We start from the raw sequence: 22,736 nt of genomic DNA, 5'->3' as shown, positions 1-22,736 counted from the left end.
TATATTTTGTTCATGATCATTCCATATTACCTAGCCACACATGAAATTACTAAAGGATTTCCACTATTCTTCCAACAGTTGCTGCATGGAATTTTTCAAGTATAATTCCAAATTTAGCCTCGGAATGAACCAGTTATGTTGAGTTGACATTTTAGACGGAAAGTCACGTTTAAATATAAAAAATAGAGAGTAATTAATTTTAACCTCAATGTTCTAAAAAGGATACAACAGATGAAGATTTAACATAAACTGTTAAAATAGAGAAATTGGCATGTAGATAGTATAGGGGGTGTACAAAAGGAAACCGACAAATCGCACCAATCAGATAATCCGAGTCAAATCGAGAAAAAAATCCGAGTATGATTTGGTTTGATTTGATTTGGTGTTGGAAAAAAAAACACGACAATAATTGGTTTGGTTTGGTTTTAACTAAAGAAAGTTAAACCGAAACCAAACCAACCCTGCATTACATATATAGAAATTTTAGATATATTTAATATATAAATATATTTATTGTGATGTAATTTATAAATATTTCTTAAACTTTCTCATAATTTTATCTTTTAAGATATTATTTCAAGGTTGGACTTAGAACTTTGAAATATTCCAATAAGTTTTATAGCCATTAATATTAGTAACTTAAATAATGCTAACAAAAGCCTAAACTAAAATCAAATCAATACTAATACTAACAAAAGATATTCAATTCAATACTACGAACAGCAATGTATTGAATATCTATTTTTTATTTTGCAATAATTTAGATAAAAATGCATAACCTATTTTTATTTTTCTTTAGCGTTTAGTCATGTAATTAATACTTCCTTATTAATATACTTATTTTAGCATCGCTTAGTTCTTTTAGATTATGTTTATTTTTATTATGACTTTTTAATTAGCAATATTTACATAATTTTATTGTTTTTATTGTAGAATATTCTAGGATAATGCCATGACACATCTCATATTTTGGATTATTTTCTCAGTAAATACCTTATATAGTTGTATCTTACTAGGATAAAAAGAAATATTTTGAGCACAAGTTATATGTTTTGTGCTATGAAGATTTTATCGGAAAAAAAAAACCAAAAACCCAAGAAGAACCGAGATTGAAAAGTCTGAGTTTTATTAGTTTGGTTTGGTCTTTATTTCTCACCAAAAGTACTTTTCAGAAAAGAACACTTCTCAAAATAAGCTAATTTTTGCAACTTGACCAAACATACTATTATACCATCCAAATCCAAAAAACATTAAATTTCGAAAATGTCAATATTGTTCCGTTTAATTACAACCTAGTATTAGTACCCGCGCAATGCACGAACAAATCATTTCAAATTGTGATGTATGTTGTTTGAATCATGTACAAATAACCTATATATATATCTCGGATAAAAATTATATAACATGGGAATTTAATTATGAAGCGGGATATGAAATTATTGTTCAAATCTCATAGTAGACAAACAATCTTTTTAATATATATTTGTAGCAACCTACCCCCTTGATTTTAGTACTTGCATTTTGTTCCGCTGTCAATATTAAAGAAGACTAAACATGTCATATTGTGATCTGTCTTGTTCGAGCACATTAGATCATACTATTTTAACAAAAAATTTACTATCACTTTATTTTTATCTGGAAGTCAAATATGTCTTATTCATCACATCATTTTTACGTAAATTCTTTTTTTTTTGTTCTTTTCTTATAGTTATTGTTTTATTTATTATTATAGTATCATACAATTTTTTATTAGCTTATAATTAAATTAATGTCCTGCTTATTATCCTTTTAATAGTATTTAATAAAAGTAAATATTTTATTCTTGAAATTTGGTATACTTTTATGTTTTTATCCTCTTATTCATAATATTTTAATCATTTAAATTTATTAGTAATATTTTTAATATAATTTTATTATTTTATTTTATCTATTTTTAAATTAATTTAAAGTATAAGCATCCTCACACTACCTCAATTATTTTTTATACATTCTATTCCCTACTATAAATTTTAATTAGTTTTTATATTAATGTTTTACCTATAACCAAAATAATGTCATATTTTGTTTTAAATTGTAAATTTTAATTAGTTTAAAATATTAATACATGAGTTATTTGATTATCATGTTCCAAATGTATTGAGTTCTCTTATAATTAATTTTGTATTAGATGCAGTTAAATTTTCTTTCTTTTTTAGCTATAAGATACAATTTAATATTTAATTTTTCATTAGTAAATTTTATTTAATCATAGAAAAAAATTCTTAATTGTTTGAACACATTATTTCTAAATATTGTAGTAATATTTTTACTGTCATTTTAGTTCTTTATTTAATATTTTCAAAAACAAAAAAAAAATCTCATCTCAAATTCAAATAATTCTTATCATTCTATTTTCTAAATTGGACCGCACTTTTCAAAAATTATGCTATGCATTCAAACTCAAACTAACTGCACTCGATTCAGATATTAATCATAGAAAAATATTTTCTTAATTGTTTGAACATATTATATCTAAATATTGTAGTAATATTTTCACTGTTATTTTATTTCTTTACATAAATTTTCTTTCTTTTTTATTTTTAAGATACAAATTTAATTTTTGTAAAATTACCGATATTAGAAATTTATTTTGTAATTTAAAATTTTTGTTTGTTATTTTTTTATTTTTCATAAATAAGACTTCAATTTCATGATATTATCCATAATTTGAGCATTCGCATCATAGTTTTACGAACATTCTAGTCTCAAATTTAAATAGTCTTTTCTTTTCATTTCTAATAGTAAATTTCTAATAATTTAAAATAACTTTGCTATTTTTTTAATCTAATATATAGTCTTATTAAGTTTTATGTGGCTTTTCATTAACTTGTAACTTTATTTAATATCATTATCAACTACTTTTTTTTAATAGTATAAGATAAATATATAATTTTTTAGTTCTAAAATAAACATTTATTTTGTTTTAAAAATATTGTTCTAAAATTTTAAATTATTTAAAATTTAATAATGTTTTTAAGTATTCTAAAATATTTAATTTATTTTATTTTCTAAACTTATGATTTATAAATGTCCTTACATTATCTCTAATTTATTTTTATTATTCAATATTTTTAGTTTTTGATTTTACTATTAGACTTGAGTTATGTGGATTTATATTATGACTTTTCTTATCATAATATATAAAACTTTCTCATCTTAAATTTAAATAAATTTCACCCTTTTTCCTATGATAAAAATGTGAATTTTTATTTTTTTTCTCTACTTATTCTTTAAGTTTGATTTTATATTATTCAATACCTAATATTATTATATTGTCATGTGAATTTTTATTAGCCTGTTTGAATTTAATATCTATTTTTTTCACACTCATTCTAATATAATACAGATAAAAATTTAAAAACTTTCTCATCTTAAATTCAAATAATTTTTATCATTCTATTTTCTTAATTGGACCATATTTTCAAAAAATTATGTTATGCTTTCAAACTTAAACTAACCGAACTCAATTCAAATATCATAGAAAATATTTTCTTAATTGTTTGAACACATTAGATCTAAATATTGTTGTAATATTTACGTATAAAATATTTGTTTGCACAATTTATCAATATTAATATGAATTTATTATTCTTGTTATTAAAATATCTTTTACTGATATAATTTTTCTCTTACCTTATAAATAATTTGTATACTTTATGTAAGTTCTTATTTTGCTACTTGAATTTATTTAATTGTTAAACTCAATAAATATTTAATATCTTAAGTAAATTTTAGTTTTATATAAATAGTTACAGGTTATCTCAATTTATGTCTTTATATTTTTTATTTTTTTCTATTATAGTTTTTTAATTAATTTTTCACATCCATATTTCTAGCTAATATAAAGAAAATCTATGAGTGTATCAATATATAGATATAAATATAGATATATAAATTTGATTTGTCTAAGATCTATTTAGATTATGTATAAGATTCATTAAACTACTTTCATTAATTATGTTTCTATATATAATTTTTAATTATTAATGTTGTCCTAAAATTGCCAAGTGACATTATTTTAGCTTGTCACTTGGCTTAACCACAATGCATACTATATAATATAGAAGTGGAAAAGGTTCAATTCTATCTTTAAATTATCCGAAATAGGTTACTTATACCCCTCGATAAAATTTGATATCAATTATGCCTTCACCGTCTAAGTATTGGATCACTTATATCCTTAGTGGCTAACAGAACTCCACATCAACTTTCACATCTGAAAAGAGATCCCACATATTGATAAGCCCGACCCAACCTCCGTTTAACCTGACCCGAACCAAATAGACCCACGTTTAATGTTAAAACAAAATTGACCCCTCATTTTTTTAATCCACCGTAAAAAATACTCCTAAACGGCAATTTGGACAAGGCTTCAACAGGGTTTTCTGTAACGACCCAATCGATCGTTTTGAGTATTTGCATTCCGTTCAGCTGTTTGAATTCTTGAATAGCTTCATATGATATATTTATGATTTGCGTGTATCGTTGGTTTTGGTTTTCGGGTGATTCGGAATTGATTTAGAAGCATGATTCTCATTTTAGAAACTTTAAGTTGGAAGAGTTGACCAAGTTTGACTTTTGAGTATTTGACCTCGGATCGGAGTTTTTATGGTTCTGTTAGGTCCGGATGGTGATTTTGGACTTGATCATATCCCCCGATTTGCATTTGGAGGTTTCTAGAAGGTTTTGACACGATTTGGCGAAAGTTGAAAATTTGAAGGTTTGAAAAGTTCATAAGATTGACCGGGAATTGACTTTTATGATATCGGGTTCGGATTATTATTTCGGGAGTTGGAATAGGTTCGTTATGTTATTTGTAACTTGTGTGCAAAATTTTTGAGGTTATTCCGAGTTGATTTGATACGGTTCGGCAAGAGTTTTGGATGTTGAAAGTTTAAAATTTTTATTTGATTTGGTGTCCAATTCGTAGTTCTAGGTATTATTTTGGCAATTTGATCGCGCGAGCTAGTTCGTATGATGTTTTTAGACTAGTGTGCACTTTTGGTTTGGAGTACCGAGAGGCTTGGGTGTATTTTTGGATCATTGGTTGAGAGACTAGTAAAGTTAAGAATTTGGGAGTTTGAAAATGGTCAATATCGGGTTAAGACGACCTCTTTTCAGTGTTTTGAGTGCGCGAACAGGTCCGTAGCGTGTTCTATGATTAAAATTCATATATGGTTTGTGTCCGGGAGGTTTTAGATGAGTTTCGGGGTGGTTTCGAATCATTTCGGAGAAGTTTGGGTTTTGCTAGTTTCTGGTGCGACACAATCCATTCGCAATTGTGAACCTTTTATGGCAATTGCGAAAATACAATTCATCGGCAATTGTCAATCATTTATGGCAATTGCGAAAACATTATTCATTCGCAAATGCAAAATTTTGTTCGCAAATGAGACATCTGCAGTCTGTTAAATGCTGAGAATTTCGATTTTCTTCATTTTTATATTTTTGAACCCTAGCTTCGAAGTGAGGATTTTGAGAGCCAGTTTTCATATCAAAACATTGGGCAAGTATCTTTAATCAATTTCCAACTATATTGCATGATTTTATACAAGATTTAACATCAAATTCATGAAATTATAGCTATATTAATTGAAGTTGTTTTCTCTTGCATTGTGTGATGTATTCAAGACGTCATTGGCTAGATTGAGTCGAGCGAAGGCGAATTTGTAGAGGAAAAGGCTAAGTTGAGTGTTGAGTTAGCCGAATCGAGGTAAGTGTTTTGCCTAACTTTGTTGAGGGAATTTTTCCTCCTATTTGTCATTGTTTGCTACATGCGGGGGTGATACATATATGAGGTGATGAGCGTATATGTATGTACCGGGATTAATCATGCTCGGGGGTAGATTGTGCTCTAATTGTGTCTTGTAGAATTACGTAACTCTCTTGCTTCATGCTTCACTTGATTTGCCGATATTAAGAACGTAGTATAAAATGTTAGTAATCAAGACTTAGCCTAATATAACTTGATCGAATTTGATAGAATTCCGAGAATACATTGATGTATCTAGTTTGGTCATCTTTATGCGTAATCATTACTACATTGCTACGGTCGATATTTTGAGATGCTTGATTCTATACTTGGGTTGCTGATAAATTGTGATATTCGTGGAAGTACTTGAGTTATACTGCCCTTGAGGGCTTATTGAATTATTGGGGCTTAGAAATTCCGTGATTTAGAATTTGTTGGAATATTCGTCTGAACACTCTCCTCTATGTTATTTATACTTCTTACCTTGTCACTTTATTGATATCATATGCTTAGTAAGGAAGAGTGTAAAGCACGAAGGGTGATCCCGTGCCATTTCATATACATTATCATGTAAGGAAGAGTGTAAAGCACGAAAGGTGATGTCGTGCCATTTCATATACATTATCATGTGAGGAAGAGTGTAAAGCACGAAGGATGATGCCATGTCATTTTATATACATTATCATGTGAGGAATAGTGTAAAACACGAAGGGTGATGCCGTGCCAGGTGAGGAAGAGTGTAAAGCACGAAGGGTGATGTCGTGCCGATACATTATCAGGTGAGGAAGAGTGTAAAGCACGAAGGGTTATGCCGTGCCATTTCATATACATTATCATGTGAGGAAGAGTGCAAAGCACGAAAGCTGATTTCGTGCCATATACGTTATCATATGAGAAAGAGTGTAAAGCGGTGATGCCGTGCCATTTCATTTATATTGTTATGCTTTTTAATATTGTGTGGTCATGGCACGAAGGGTGTTTCCGTGCAGGTGAGGATGAGGGACATGCATTATGATGATCTTTTTTCGTGTATACACTTCCACCCTTACCTTGAGCTGTTATTGTCGCAATTAAATATTCTGAGTGATATGTTGTTATTATCCCGTACTTGACCTCTATCTCAATTGTTGTTGTGTTGTCCATGTCTTTTACTTGATTAACTTGCATATGCCATGCCTATTTCCTGCTTTGAAATTATACTCATGTCATACTTATTATGTCGCACTCTAGCTTAGTCATTCCATCATACCAATCATTCGTGCCCTTGCTTGTTAACTTGTAAAGATCATGTGTTTCCTTCTTATTTGTCATATTTGTACTTAGGCCTCCAATATACTAGTTAATTGACGTTGATACCCCTTGCTTTTCAATTATTGTTATTACTCGCGTGCTTTCCGTTTAGTCCTTTACCGTTGTCCACATGTATATCCTGGTCCATTGTTGTTACTTGCGTATTTCCTACTTTGTAATTCCTATTATTGTGTTTCTGTCATATGGTTGGTTCTGTTATACGTTCATTTGGAAGGATGAGTTGAACGCACGAAGGATGTTGCCGTACTAATTGAATTGTGCATAAATTTATTTATACATGGTGAGGATGAGATAAAAGCACGAAGGGTGTTGCCGTGCCATGTGATTTAATATTTTGTATATACTTCTCATACTAGGAAAGATCGTAAATCTTTTATTGTGGTTCCTTTTAGTAATTGTTGACTGTCTCGCCGAGTTGTATATGATACTTGCATCTGCTATGCTTTGAACTGCTTTACTGCTAATCTAATGTACAGATTATAACAATAAGCATCTTTTAACTAAAAGCCTCGTCACTACTTCGACGAGGTTAGACAAAATACTTACCAGTACATGGGGTCGGTTGTACTGATATTGCACTTCTGCACATTGCGTGCAAATTTTGGATCGGAGCTATTGGTGATGTCGGGTGCTGATTCTAAAGATGTTCGTGCATTTGGATACAACTGCCACTTGTCCTTGGCGGCTTAGGTTATTGCTAATCTGTTTATGTAACCTTCAAACAGAACGTGTATTTATTTGTATTAGTTTTGAAATTCCAAATCTTAGAAGCTCGTGATTCGTACTACCAGGTCTTGGGTAAATTTGTAAATGTTCAGTTATCTATTCTCTATTATCTTATAATCTCAGTTGAGTTGTATTTTCTGTTAGTTGCCTTACATAGCGGGTTGAGTTAGATGTCATCACGACTTGTGGTTTTTGGATCATAACAAAGGTAATAAAAAATGTGAAAAAATATACAAAGAGATATCTTACGTAGTTTGCTTGCATTGCAAAGTTTGATTTACAATTGGTTGTGTTATCTTCGTCCATCTTCTCTTTGCGTTGTCCAATTAATGCAAGACAAAACAAAATGTTTGAATTTTAAGAAACGCATGAAGAAATGGAAAAATAGTAGGGTGGATTAACGGCTTTTTGCAAACTAAGGGTCCCGTCTTTTCATATGTTTTGTTTGAATGGCTCCTTAATTAATTCAGTAACGTCCAGGGAAAAAAATAGTAACGTAAGGTAACATAACTGGTGCATTGTTTGGATAAGCACCTTTTAAGAAGTGACTTTTGGTGTTTTAATATAGCACATGAATGAGGGACAACTAGGATAAATGTCAAAAATTTGAGAAAAAAGATAAATATGATTCATGGATAAAGAGATATGACACATCGCTCTTTCTTTCCCCTACTTTATATAGATACTAGGGAATTTGCCGCGCTTCGCGCGGTTTTAAAAGTAGCAGCCCATCTCGAAAGGATTTTGTTTATAAATTTATTAAGAATTAAAGCTAGAATTTTTCAACTCTATGACTAAAAAAACTAATTTTATATATTGATGGCAAAAATCACAAGATAAATGTTCTTGTAAAATTAGAGCTTAGAAAACTACATTTTTTATTATCAAATATTCTTAAAAAATGAAAAAAAAACTTTTAGGGGAAAAATCATATATTTTTTTGTGGAGAGAGGTTAATACGGGATTCTCTTAGTCTTATATATTTCATAATACACGATCTAAGGACTTGATGTTTTTTAATTTTATTAGATATTAAAACTTTTGTTTGATGAACTTGTCTTCTATTCAAATAAATAAAAGAAAATAATAAAACAAAAAGCAACGAAACTAAAAAATCGGGAAAAAAAAACATATTACGTACATTGCCTGCTTGTAGCACATTTAATTTCCTTCACAATCTTCCCAGAAGCAACTAATTAGTAGTAAATCCAAGAATATTTCTCACATCACTTTTTAATCACTTCCAATTTAACCAAAAGAACATAACGGCACATTTACCTCTTAGTTCCATCTCCACCACATTCAAGCTAAGTTTCTACTTACACTTTTTTAAAAAAAAATACATGAGATAGGCCTTCACGGCTTATTTTAGTTGAAATTAAAAAATATAGATTTTTTATTTGTAAAAGATAAATCTCTTATGTGTAAAAGATAGATCTCTAATGTGTAAACAAATCTCCCATAAGTTAAAAAAAAAGACAGGGATCATAAAACTAAAAATAAATTTATAATGGCCCACAAAATGATAAAACTAAAAATAACTTTGTAATGGCCACAAAATCATTTGACTACAATTATAATACAGTTATATATATTCCAAAATAGAGGGAATGGGAAGTATTAATTATTACATAAAAAGAAATAGAAAATAATTGATATAAAAATTTATAATACAATGAAAACGTGCTCTCACTTCAAGAAAATTCATACCATTAGAAATCAAATAGGAAATTCACTTCTAGATCCCAAAGAAGAATGAAACAATAAAGAACAACATCAATTGAAAATCATAATTACGTGTCAAACACAACACATCAATGAATTACCAAAAAGCAAAAGTATGATAAATAAAATGACATCCACCATATAAGAAAAATAAAATAGAACAAACAATACTTGGGAACATTTATTGTCAGGCAAAAATAAAACATCAATGAATTACCAAAAAATAAAAAATTATGATAAATAGAGTTACATCCAAGGTAATATTGTTCTAGGCCTAAAATTACAAACAAATAAAGAATCTATAAGAAAAAGAAGATTCCAAAAGAATGACAAAAAGAATGAAAAAATAAGTTGGTGGAGGAGCAACTGATTAAATTTGTATTACTTTCATCCAAAGACTATTTAGTTTGTATTATACTAAATAATGTTCTAAATTTATTCACAGTAAGAAATTGAATATGTGTATCTTATAGGGAAAATGCATAAGTACCCCCTGACCTATACCCGTAATCCCAACTACACACTTTTTCTTTGCGGGAATTCTATTACCCCCATAAACTTATTTTAAATGGAATTATTTGCACCTTTAACGCTGCCGTGGCAGAGTGTGTGTATTTTACTCTCCCAAAGGAGAGTGTGAAGCAAGAAAAAACGATTTTCGGATTATTTTTTATTCTTTTTTACCATTTTTTTCTTACTTTTTTTTCTTTTTCTTTGTCTTTTTTTTTTTTTTTTTTGTTTCTTCTCTAATTCTGGCGGATATTCATTCATCGCCGACTTTGTCTAACCATTTTTCTTCCATTTTTTCTTTTCACACACAAATTAAACTCTCAAAAAGATCTATTCATAAGCAAAGCAAAATACACTCAGATTTGGGGGAAAAAAATTCATCATTGGAAAACCTTCCCACGCCGGAAAAAAATGATGTATTGAAATTTTAACTGAAAAAAGTTTTCTCAGCTTATATTCGTTTTTATTTCTTTTGCTCTTCCTCCCATACATAAATTACACTTTCAAGAAAAATTTATATATATATAAAACAAAACACTTAGATCGAGATAAAAATTTATCGCCGGAAAAAAAAAATTCGCCGAAAAAAATGGTGTTTGCGAAATTTCGACGACCACCATTTTATGCCGCTGGCGACCAAAACAAAAAGAAAGAGAATGAAATAACCAAAAAAAATGAAAATAATAAGAAATAAGAAAAAAGCATAAGAAAAGGAAAAAAGAATAAAAAAGTACTAAAAATACATGTGGGGGCGCGTGTAGCTCACCACTTGCCAAGAGTTTGGTTGTCAACATTAAGGGTGCAAATAATTCCATTTAAAATAAGTTTAGGGGGTAATAGGATTCCCGCAAAGAAAAAGTGTGTAGTTGAAAATCCGGGTATAGGTCAGGGGGGTACTTATGCATTTTCCCTATCTTATGTATATAAAATTTTCAAGAAAGATACCTGGAACTATTCCGAGAGCATTCACAGTTTGAAAGTTTTGTTTGGTATAATAACACCTGCAGTTGCAGGATTTTCCGTAGTGGCAATACCAATTTGATGCATGTAAAAAATTTGTTAAAAATTCTTCAATAAAAGGTGGCGAAAATATGAAATTTAGAATTACCTGATGGAACATGATGATTTTACTAAGCTTGTTGGGAAGCTGACTGAACCTTGTGTGTAAAGTCTCTAGCATTTTGTTGAGTTCTTACTACCTTCAAATGTTATAATTTTTAGGAAGAAACTGAAGAGGTGGGGAAAAGAAGAGGAAGAGATAAATGTGCAATAAAGAGAATTTAGAGTGAAGCAGTGGTTATTGAGTCATTTAATGTTATCAAATAAGGCACATAAAAATAGAAGACAAGAAAAATAAGAGGGAAAAAGCAAAAAAAGGAGATAAAAGATAAATGTGTTTCTTGGCCAAAGAGGCATGCCACATCATCTTGTCTATGTCCACTTATATATATATATATATATATATATATATATATATATATATATATATATATATATATATATATAGATATAGATAGATTTCTATCTCTTTCTCTTTCACTTACATTTATGTTAATTCTTGTATTTGATTTTCACCCTTACCCCCTATTTTTATCTGATCATCTGAACTATCTTTATTTTCAACTTTCACACTACTATCTTTCATCATCCTCAACGATGTAACAACCTCATTCTCCTCGTAACCTTCTCCATTTCTCCCTATTTTCGTCTCACGTAAAGGAGATTTCTTCGCAGGCTTTACATCCTTTGGTACGTCATTCTCCTCGTAACCTTCTCCATTTCTCCCTATTTTCGTCTCACGTAAAGAAGATTTCTTCACAGGCTTTACATCCTCTGGTTCTTCACTTAAATCATGCGTTTCACTCTCACCAGAATCACTCGTATATCGCTATCCCTTATTAGATTGCGTCTTGCCCGCAGTTTCTTCTGCGGTTTCACTACGGATGACGACTCCTCTTCTTCTCTCCTTCTCACCCTCTTGACCACTGAAACCCTTTTCTCACGGAGTAAATGTTCTATAAGTGGTTTAAGAAAATGCTTCTGGGGTTTACCTTGGATCCTGTAGCCGTTGCACCTCCATTTCTTGCTGTCTGACCTTTTGCAACGGAGATCATCCGGCGGCTTCAACCCTAGCTCCATAATCGTCTCGTCGTTCCACCACTCGTCCTCTTCTTTCCCCGGCCTCATTCCGACCTGTTGATGATAAGTATAATTGCATTCACATATACACTATCTTTTAACATATATAAAGTATGTATTATAGATGTGCTCCCATGATGATTATTTTCAACTTTCGTTTGTTTTTCTTAGTGTACAAATTAAAACATGTGAAGCGAACAAAGAAAATGGTTTGCTTACCATGGTCATGGAAAACTAAAGGATACTCCTCCCTCACTTCATGCTAATTTTTATATTCTTGCTATGAGATTTTTTATAATTAATATTTTTTTGTTTAAAAAATGTATAATTCCTTATTCTCTTTTTGTATAGGATAAGAAGGTCTTTGAAAAATTCAAAGTAGGAGATATTTCGAGCAATACAAAAAAATTTGCAATGCTTTATATGGTAGCTCTCAATTGGACCATGTGATTTTCTTTGGCCATGGCCTAAACATATAGCAACATGATATATTTGGTTGATCGTGAGGCATTAATGAGTTAAATGATCGCAAACTATACTTGTGATTTTTTATTAATTGTCAAACTTGTGGTTTTTTTATAAATTGCCAAGTGTGCAGTAATACAATTACTATCACAAACTCCCGCTTGATTTGGATGCTTTGTCCTTGGACAAAAAATATTTTACATTCTTAACATCACTTTAGTGATGATCAATTTTTATAAGATGTTCTTGAATGGTCTCATTGTGCTAGAATCTTCAGTAATGATTTATAAACTAAGGGGACAAGAAGTTTAAAAAATTACATCTTGAAAACAAGACATCAATGGATAAGTTGAACAAGAAAATTTCACTTAAAATTTACCATTAATTTACTCTTTTCTCGCCCAAGTGAACTTCAAACATAATTGTCTCTTCGTTTTTTACCTTTTTGCTTTTGGGGGTCTTATATGACAGAAATTATAAAATATTTTAATTGGCGGAGATGATCTTATGGAACAAAGGAATACTTTTAGGATGTTATTTTAGTTTTGAAGGAAAAGGGTTTTTGCCTGTATTTAGAGAAGTGATTATAGTTTTTTCCTGAATAACGTGACGGGTACTAAGAGGTGAGAAGAAAAGATATCAAAATGAAAAGATAGAGGAAGAAAAAAAGGGAAAAAATGAGAACCGAAAAAATATATTAATTAGAACAAGGAGCAAGTAATAACTATTTAGAACAAACACATGATAATATTTATTTTGTTGTCTCAATCACCGTTTGGACACGTGTTGTTCTGTTAGTGTTGGAGAACTTTTTGAAAATGTTCTCTCGAAGAATTTTTTAAGAACAAGGAGGATGAACTATTTGAAAACACATGTTATTATCTGTTTCACCACCTCAATCACCATTTTCACGTATAAGTATTGTTCTATTAGTGTTTGGACTGGTCCTTTGAAAATGTTTTGTTGGAAAAATTTCTAAGAACTTTTGAAAATAATTTGTGTTTGGATAATTTAGTTTCTACACAATCACAATAGACTTTCTTTCTTTGAGATGTTTTCTTTTGATTCAAAACACTTCGATTTCTTGGCCAACAACAAGCAATTATTCTTTGGCGAACAAATCTTGATTACTATTGATTAATGTGCTAATAAAGTATTAATCTAATCCCATCGGTTAAATCTCAAAAGTAAAAGATGCATTGGGATCTAAATTTGCTTAAAACAAATTTCTGTCGAATATCATATAATCATACGAATTAGAACCGTTTTTGTTGAGGTGAAAAAAAAGGAAGGATGAAAATTGAAACACCGGAAAAAGGACCATTTTTCATTAAGAAGCTAAACACAAGAAAAGTAGAAGAGAAGTTCCTTTATTTACTAATTTCAAACTTTTATATTACTTCTAAGTTAAATACATATGAAGAAACCTTCTCTTTTATTTTCTTCGCAATATACCAAACAAACAACAAAATAAATTATGAACATCTTATACGACAAATAAATAAATGAATTTCTCTTTTCTTTAAGTTTTTCCTTTCCTTTGTTAACCAAATATGCTAGAAAGAACTAGGACACACATAAATAGCTCTTCACAACTTATTATTTTATTCTTTTAACCATTTAAATATTGGAAACAATTCATTTCATAAATATAAAGGTTCTTTAAAATCGCGTGAAGCGACACAAGTTCACTAGTTCATATAATAATGAGAGACAAAAAAAACTGCATGACTTTAATCTAGTAGTGAGAGTGCAATGCATGTTTTTTGAGTTAGATGCACGTCATGGTTAAACTCTACTCTATACAAAAATATGATAATAAGTGAAAATGATAAAGGAGTGAGTTTATTATTCATTGAGTTTTGAACCTTTTACACTTGCCTAGGGGATTACTTAGTTAAAAAAGATGAGAAACAAAAGAACTTAGCTTTCTGATATATGGATCAATCAAATGAGACAAAAATGCATAGCTAATGAGAGAATCTAAGTTGAACTTTTAAAGGTAAAATAACGAGAAACATAAAAAAAAAGTATATGCATAAAAGAAGAAAAATAAAATTACGTAAATATATTGTTTAAAGTTAATATGAGAAAAAATTTATTAACTCACTCAATCTTAGCTCTATCAAATTTTAAATACATACTAAAATTTAAATATATATTAGTTCAGATTTTGGCTTTTTATATATATAAGCCAGTGACTTCACCTGGCTGAACCCTAGAGCCGTTTTTCAATCGCACAACAGCAGATCAGCAAAAATGGCTTCTCTGTGTCGTTTCAAACCGAAAAAACTCTCCACTATTTCACCAAGATCAACATCCTTCTTCTACAGCTCCGAATCCCTCAACAACCCGGACCCGAGCACCCGAATTCCGACAACTCACAATCCTAAAACCCCAGAAAAAGTAGAAGATCTCATTTGCAGAATGATGTCTACTCGCGTGTGGACTACACGCCTTCAGAACTCCATTAGGAATCTTGTTCCTTCATTTGACCATGAACTTGTTTACAATGTGTTACACAATGCAAAAAACTCTGAACAGGCGTTACAGTTCTTTAGATGGGTAGAAAGATCCGGTCTTTTCAGGCATGACAGAGAAACCCATTTCAAGATTATTCAGATTCTTGGTAGGTCTGAGAAGCTTAATCATGCTAGGTGTATACTTCTTGATATGCCTAATAAGGGTGTTGATTGGGATGAGGATTTATGGGTTTTGATGATTGATAGTTATGGTAAAGCTGGGATTGTTCAAGAGAGTGTCAAGTTGTTTCAGAAAATGGAAGAGTTAGGTGTTGAAAGGACCATTAAATCCTATAATGCTTTGTTTAATGTGATAACGCGTCGAGGGCGATATATGATGGCCAAGAGGTATTTCAATAAGATGGTTAATGAGGGTATTGAGCCGACTACGCACACTTATAATCTGTTGATTTGGGGTTTCTTTTTATCGTCTAAGCCGGATACTGCGATTAGGTTCTTTGAGGCTATGAAGAGTAGGGAGATTAGTCCTGATGTAGTGACTTATAATACTATGATTAATGGCTATAACCGGGCTAAGAAAATTGAAGAGGCCGAGAAGTACTTTGTGGAAATGAAGGCGAGGAATATAGAACCGAATGTGATCAGTTATACCACCCTGATAAAAGGATATAGTTTGGTTGTGCGAGTAGATGATGCATTGAGATTGTTTGAAGAGATGAAGAGTTTTGGTATTAAACCGAATGCCATTACGTACTCAACACTGTTGCCTAGTCTATGTGAGGGACAGAAAATGTCTGAAGCTAGGATGATTTTGAAGGAGATGGAAGAGAAGTATATTGCACCAAAGGATAACTCTGTATTCATAAGATTAATCTCTGGACAGTGTGAGGCAGGTGATTTGGATGCTGCAGCTGATGTTCTGAAAGCTATGATCAGGTTGAGTGTTCCCACCGAGGCTGGGCATTATGGTGTCTTAATTGAGAATTTCTGCAAGGCTGGTGTCTGCGATCGAGCTGTCAAATTGCTGGATAAGCTTATTGAGAAAGAAATCATCTTGAGTAGTAGTTTGCCTATGGAACAAAGTGCATATAATCTGATTATTGATTACCTATGCAATAATGGCCAGACAAGTAAGGCTGAAACTCTATTTAGACAGTTGATGAAAATTGGGATTCAAGATCCTGTTGCCTTTAACAATCTCGTCTGTGGGCACTCAAGAGAAGGGGCTCCTGATTCGGCCTTTGAAATTTTGAAGATTATGGGCAGGAGAAAGGTTCTTTCTGATGGTATTGCTCACAAGTCACTTGTTGAGAGCTATCTGAAGAAAGGGGAGCCTGCTGATGCTAAAGCTGCTTTGGACAATATGCTTGAACAGGGACATGAACCCGACTCATTGTTGTATAGATCAGTGATGGAGAGCCTGATGGGAGATGGAAGGGTTCAAACAGCAAGTCGAGTGATGAAGATTATGTTGGAGAAGGGAGTCAAAGAACACATGGATTTAATTTCTACTATCTTGGAAGCCCTCCTAATGAGGGGCCATGTTGAGGAGGCCCTTGGAAGAATTGAATTGTTGTTACACAGCGGTCTCTCACCTGATATTGACGGTCTCTTGTCCGCTCTATGTGACAAAGGAAAAACAGCTGCTGCTCTAAAGCTGTTAGATTTTGGTTTAGAGAGAGATTGTACCATAGACTTTTCAAGCTATGATAAGGTGCTGGATTCTCTTGTAGCTGCTGGGAAGACACTTAATGCTTATTCTATGTTGTGCAAGATGATGGAAAAAGGAGGAGTTAAAGATCACAAGAGTTGTGAGGAGTTGATTAAGAGCCTCAATCAAGAGGGAAACACAAAGCAAGCAGATATTCTAAGAAGAATGATCATCGGAAAGGATACAACTCTTGACAGCAAGAAAGCAAAGAAAAAGACAGCCATTGCTACCTGATTCCGAGAAGTTTTAGGTGAGAATTTCTGAAACAAATTATCTGAAAGATGATGATGAGAATTTTGTTTTTAGCAGAATAATATGAGAGATGCCATTTGGTATTTTCCCCTTTCTAAGTTTTTGCATTCTGGAATCAGTGATCATATTTTTTATGCATGAATTTGTCTATTACATGTTTCTTCTTTCGATTGTTAAATGTCTTCTACAAGTTTCATTTGCCTATAACAATTAGGGAACGTGGTTTGAGGTCTGATGACATATATATTCTGATGGGAAAATTGGTTCTGGTTTTCATCCTTTTGAATGTCTAAGATATAGTTTCGGTCAATTCAGAAAACCGATTATCCAATGATGGGCAATTATTTATTTAACTTTTTGGGGGAGGCCTCTGTTTGATTTCTTGGTGCCTTAGCTGAAAGTTCGGCACACAAATGTTTTGTCTCTTCTTTCTTTTTTTCCTGAAATATAACTAGTTTTTGATTTGTTCTATCCTCTTCAATATTTTACTAAATACGGTGTTTGTTATATCTTCACTAAAACAAATAGAACGAAATCAACGTTGTGGTGAATGCCTAAGACCCATGAGTCAACCTCTTCCTCTTGTTTTTCTCTTCTTTTAATTGGTTGTGTTCTCAATCTAATGTTATTTTTCCTTTTGGAGTTCCAAGTGGCAAGTGTCTTATTTTATTCCAGGGATTACTATTTGCCCCTGGTTGTAGTTACAATGATATCTAATGAAAACTTTTGACTTATCCAAAAAAGAAGCCTTTGCATTACTCCTGTTTGTTCTGTGAGCTGTTATGCGTGAGAGAAATTGTAATGAGCTCTTGTTGTGCCTCCTGTTCTACATAAATCTATGATAGACCAACCTATCTTAAACCAATTTCTTTTCCTGAATTTAATTTTCCATTAGCTTCTTTGCCGTCATAGTTTTTTTGTGTGTTCTTTTTTTTTTTGGGGTTTAATCATCTGTGTCTGTAACCCGCAAGGTCAACTAATTTGGATTTGTGCCATAGAAAACCCACTATGAGGTTTTAGCGCTCCCTACCAAGAGAGGACTCTATTCCCAGGGCTAGAACTCGAGAACTCCGACTAAGGATCAAGGTACCTTTACCATTCCACCACACCCTTTGATGGTTTCTTTGCCGCCATAGTTAATAGTGCATTCCTATGTTTGAAGTTCATTCTCTTTGTTCATTTCTTTCCTTCTTTTATGACGATATTCCTTATAAACATGGTTCACTATCCTCCTGCTATCCCGGTTAATTTACAAAATATCGGTCTCTTGCCCTTTCCTTGTCTGATTCCCATGAGAGGCCTACAAAGTTCCTTGTTAGTCTGTAGACCTTTAAGATCTGAAATGACCAACCCTTCTCCTTCATGTCTAATGCTGATAAATACAAGAAACATTGTGAAAAAGAAAAGTAAAGGAAACAAAAAAGATTCAAATAAAAAGAAGAGGAAAAGGAAAGACTGAAATCTTCTTGATGGATTGATCTCTTATGCTAACTTACTGCATATAGCTTTTAGATATAAAGCAAATGAAAGAAACCTGAATCAACAACCTGGATTGCAGTTTGTTTATGAAATGAGCTTTATTATAGCAGCCAATTTATGTCTATGAAGTATGACATGATTTTAGTTGTTTACGGTTAGCCTGTCTGTTACACCAACGTTATGTAGCTTAAAATAAAGGCTCCAAAATCTGTTGCTGCTGTTGCAAATTTACACTAGTATATCATTATAAGACTCTATATCTAAAAGAAATAAAGCAATCAGTCCTGCAACCCTGCCATTAGCTTCAGCAAGTATGGCATTTATGTGTCTTTTCGGTTGCACTTGTCTATTCGTTTTTTAACTTCCTTTTGTTGTGTTATATAGGGTTTTCATCCTTCATCTCATTGATGTTGTTTATGTCAATGTCGGAATGATACTGGATGACGAAGGGTGACCATTCTGATTGCTGTTTGGATAACATGCTCTCGTTTAGTCAATGAGAATGCGTGCTTTAGTTAAAATGTTTCATATTGGCTTGTATAACATGAAGTATGACGAAGGGGTGCACTTTGATCCTTAGGCTTGAGAGTATCGATGCGACAGTTTCTGCAATTTCATTTGATATATCTATGTTACTATTTAGTTTTATTGTTCTTCTTACTTTAGAAATGATAGAGGAACAAAAAAGAAAAACAGTTGACGCTGGTTTTATTTTCAAGAATGGAAACAGGTTATGCTTCAGCCAAACCATCTTTAAGTGCGCTGAGCTTTCCCTGGCAATTTAAATGTGGAAACTGTTATTATGCAAAAGTTGACAACTTGTTTTCAGAAGTGAACTTCCTTCATTTCCATTGCAAACTTCAACTCAATCAGCGTAAGATACTAGTCAGAGTTGGTTCATCTGGGCGTTACCAAGGGGTGAGGTTACAATAGGATTGCATCATGGTCAAGTATAAACAGCGATGGGCGTTTGTTTTTTTCTTGGTTGGCCCGTAAAATGGTTTTCTTATTTAGCTTTTCTGAGTAGCAACTCATGTTTAACTCATAGGAACACAGAGTCAATCTCTCTGAACTTTGCTGCTTGATTCAAATTGAATTTGGGTACGGTATGGCAAACATCTACCCGAAGTTTGGGCAGATAAATATGAGTTTTGCTAACTAGTCAACATCATTTTCCGTTCTATTTGTTCCTTGTGTTGAATCTGAGCTGTAGTTCTCCATTCTTAAGCTTTTGCCCCGATTTTGGAAGGGTTCTTTTAGTCAATAGGAGCACTTACTTTTCTCTTTCCGGACCTCATCACTTCAATTCAAGAGCTAAGTAATTTCCTAATTACTGGGCTGAGCACATCCGTTTGGGATTACTGCACCTCGAGCTAATGATATAGCAATCTGAATCCTCTTCACTAAAAAATTATACATGTATATATAAATGAATTCTTATATAAATTGTTCTATCCTATTAATAGAAAAGAGCCATTTTTTGGACTCCCTTAACGAAATTTGTGCCCCTGCCTGTTCCTACCATTAGATCTGCTATTTCGGGTATGCTAAAACTTTGAAGGGATACAGATGAATACTAAAGTTTAAAATAGAGTTTGTCTTTTTCTCTCTTTTAAGTTTTACACAAGAAAGTGCATCCGGCGTCTTGATAATAAAGTGCCACTGAGACTTAAAGTAAGTTCTACAAAGTGGTTGTTAGACCAATTATGTTGTATGGGTGTGTGAAGTCTTGGCCAATTAAGATCTCTCATGTACAGAAGATGGAAGTAGCGGAAATTAGAATGATAAGATGGATATATTGGCATACTAGGAGAGATATGATTAAGAATGAAGATATTCGAGATAAGGTGAGAGTGACCTCTGTGGTAGACAAAATGTGAGAAGCACGATTGAGATGGTTCGGGTATGTGAGGAAGAGAGACATAGATGCTCCAGTAAAGAGGTGTGAGAGGCTAGCTACGGTCGGGCCAAGGAGAGGTAGACGCAAGCCGAAGTAGTATTGGGGAGAGGTTATTAGGTAGGACTTGACATATCTCCAGCTTGTTGGGGACATGACCCTTGATAGAAGGGTGTGGAGATTGAAAATTAGGGTAGTAGATTAGACAATCATCAAGCATAATTCTTTTTCGTACCTGAATTGCTTTTCTATACCTGTAGTACTAGTGTATTAAGGAGAGCTGATTAGACAGGACATGACACATCTTAAGCTTGGTGAGGACACGACACTTGATAGGAGGACGTGGAGATTGAAGATTAGGGTAGTAGATTAGACAATCATCCAGCATAATTCTTTTTCGTACCTGTATTGTTTTTCTATACTTGTAGTACTAGTGTATTCTCAGATTTTCATTTCTTAAATTTCTAATACTATATGATATTTCTTTTGCTTCAGTTATCTTTTTTCTGATTGTGTTTATTGTTTCTCTTTACGTGGATTCTCATTTGTTATTTTTTCTTATCCTATTTGCAGTGATTATGCGTTTCTTGAGTTGGGGGTCTATTATAAATAATCTCTCTAGCTTTTTAAAGTGGGGATAAGGTCTGCGTACGCACTACCCTCCCCGGACCCAATTTATTGAAACTACACTTGATATGTTATCGTTGCTGTACTTTAACAAGAATGTGAATGTGGTACTAGTAAGAAGCCATTTCTTTTGGCTTCTTCTTCAACTCAGTTTCTTCCCCCGGCCCAAATTATTTAATTTAGTGTTTTTTCCTTTTAATAAGTTGTGTTTCACATAATAAAAAATAAAACATCAATTTTCTGTTTCTAAATTACCCTGGACTGTTCATGCTTCGAACATGAAAAATACAAATCACTATACTCTTTATACTTATCAACTTAGAAAGATACAAATTTAATTAAGGTAATGTACTCAAAATCCATCTTAATTTCTAAGATGTAGTTTTTAAGAGATGTACAAAAAAGAAAAAAACATCAAATAATATGAATCAGAGGGAGTATAATTTTATTACTATAACAAATTTAGCTTTTGATGTATTCGACACGAAAGTGAAACAAATGATCTAGCTTGCGTTTATATATCTGATTGAAATTTGAAAAAATGAGTTTCTGAAGATGAGATGAAAAATAATTTTGAAATTTGAAATTGTGTTTGGACATGCATTTTAAACGAATAGGTTATCAAACAAATAGGTATTTGAACAAATAGGTTATCAAAATTGGTTAAAATATATAAACAAATAGGTATTTGAAAACAAAATTTTAAAAAAAGAGAAAGGTAGTGTGCCGTAGCATCTTATCAAACGGGACAAAGTTTTTCGTATATACTCTTCAATGTTATTTAGCAATGGCCTACTTGCTATAAAAAACGTTTTGTTTTTCGATATTATTCACAGAGACAGACGAATAGAGAGAAAAGGTGAAAATGGCAGGAGGAGAGGAAGAAGCAAGTGATATTAAGGAAGTACATCGTCACTGGCTAATTTCCTAAAGAATCAGACATGGACGTTAGGATTACGATCACGCCCAACTCTAGTCCTAAAAAGGATAAACAATCGCTGCAAATATAATCCGGTTTAAATTTCGGAGTCAAATTTCACAGAGAACTAAGGTTTAGCTATATCTATTTAATATCACTAAAAAGACAAGTTTGAACAATTTTCTAAAGTTTAAAGATTGAGATTTATATTTCTAACTAATTAACTAGCAAATACTAAAAAGCGGTAAAATTATCAACTAACGAGACTAAAGGTTGGAGACTAAATTAAGGAGGTCTAGAGTTGTGATTTCCCCAATTGTCGGAATCCTTCCACTTATGTTCCCTACAATTTCGCCTATGTATTCTCTACTGATCGCGAGCACTTTATGTGCCGTAATTCTCTCTCGAACAACTACAACAATTTACTAGACATATTCTCTCAAACTACGCTAGTTGGCTTCATCTAACCGCTCATTATGACCACGTCAAGGCTTTGTTATTTCTAAACCTACCTTTAAACCCGTTGTATTGATTTCTCACATACATTAGAAGTGGCGTTGTTCAACAACCACCTAAATATGTATCCTTTCTCAAGCAACACATAATAAATAGGCACAGTCAATCGATGGCCATTCAATCAATAATAATAAACACGTAGTTGAACAAGTAGAGAAATCCAACGGCTCAATTATATAAAAACA

General features: G+C 32.1%; 1 protein-coding gene across 4 annotated transcripts; it reads left to right on the top strand.

Moving 5' to 3' along the window:
- Positions 1-14,840: 14,840 nt before the first annotated feature.
- LOC107770362 (large ribosomal subunit protein mL102 (rPPR5)) lies at positions 14,841-19,420 on the top strand. 4 transcript variants are annotated; one of them, XR_001644594.2, is made up of 3 exons: positions 14,860-17,111; positions 18,112-18,199; positions 18,977-19,339. XR_001644594.2 is itself a non-coding variant. In XM_016589664.2 (2 exons), the coding sequence occupies exon 1, from the start codon at positions 14,927-14,929 to the stop codon at positions 17,093-17,095; it is 2,169 nt and encodes a 722-aa protein (XP_016445150.1). In that variant the 5' UTR covers positions 14,841-14,926; the 3' UTR covers positions 17,096-17,111; positions 18,977-19,339. The 4 variants fall into 4 exon arrangements, 2 of the variants coding, with proteins under 2 accessions (XP_016445150.1, XP_016445151.1); XR_001644593.2 differs by having other exon boundaries at positions 18,085-18,199; XM_016589664.2 differs by lacking the exon at positions 18,112-18,199 and having other exon boundaries at positions 14,841-17,111.
- The last annotated feature ends 3,316 nt before the right edge of the window (positions 19,421-22,736 follow it).

This window comes from Nicotiana tabacum, chromosome 8, assembly GCF_000715075.1.
Source record: "Nicotiana tabacum cultivar K326 chromosome 8, ASM71507v2, whole genome shotgun sequence".
In the NCBI taxonomy this organism is placed as follows: domain Eukaryota; kingdom Viridiplantae; phylum Streptophyta; class Magnoliopsida; order Solanales; family Solanaceae; genus Nicotiana; species Nicotiana tabacum.
The sequence above is the reverse complement of the archived record's forward strand: the minus strand, read 5'-3'. Positions and strand labels throughout refer to the sequence as shown.

What these genes read in the sequence shown, in the direction of transcription:
- LOC107770362 (XM_016589665.2), top strand. Translation starts at nt 14,927, where the DNA reads ATGGCTTCTCTGTGTCGTTTCAAACCGAAAAAACTCTCCACTATTTCA.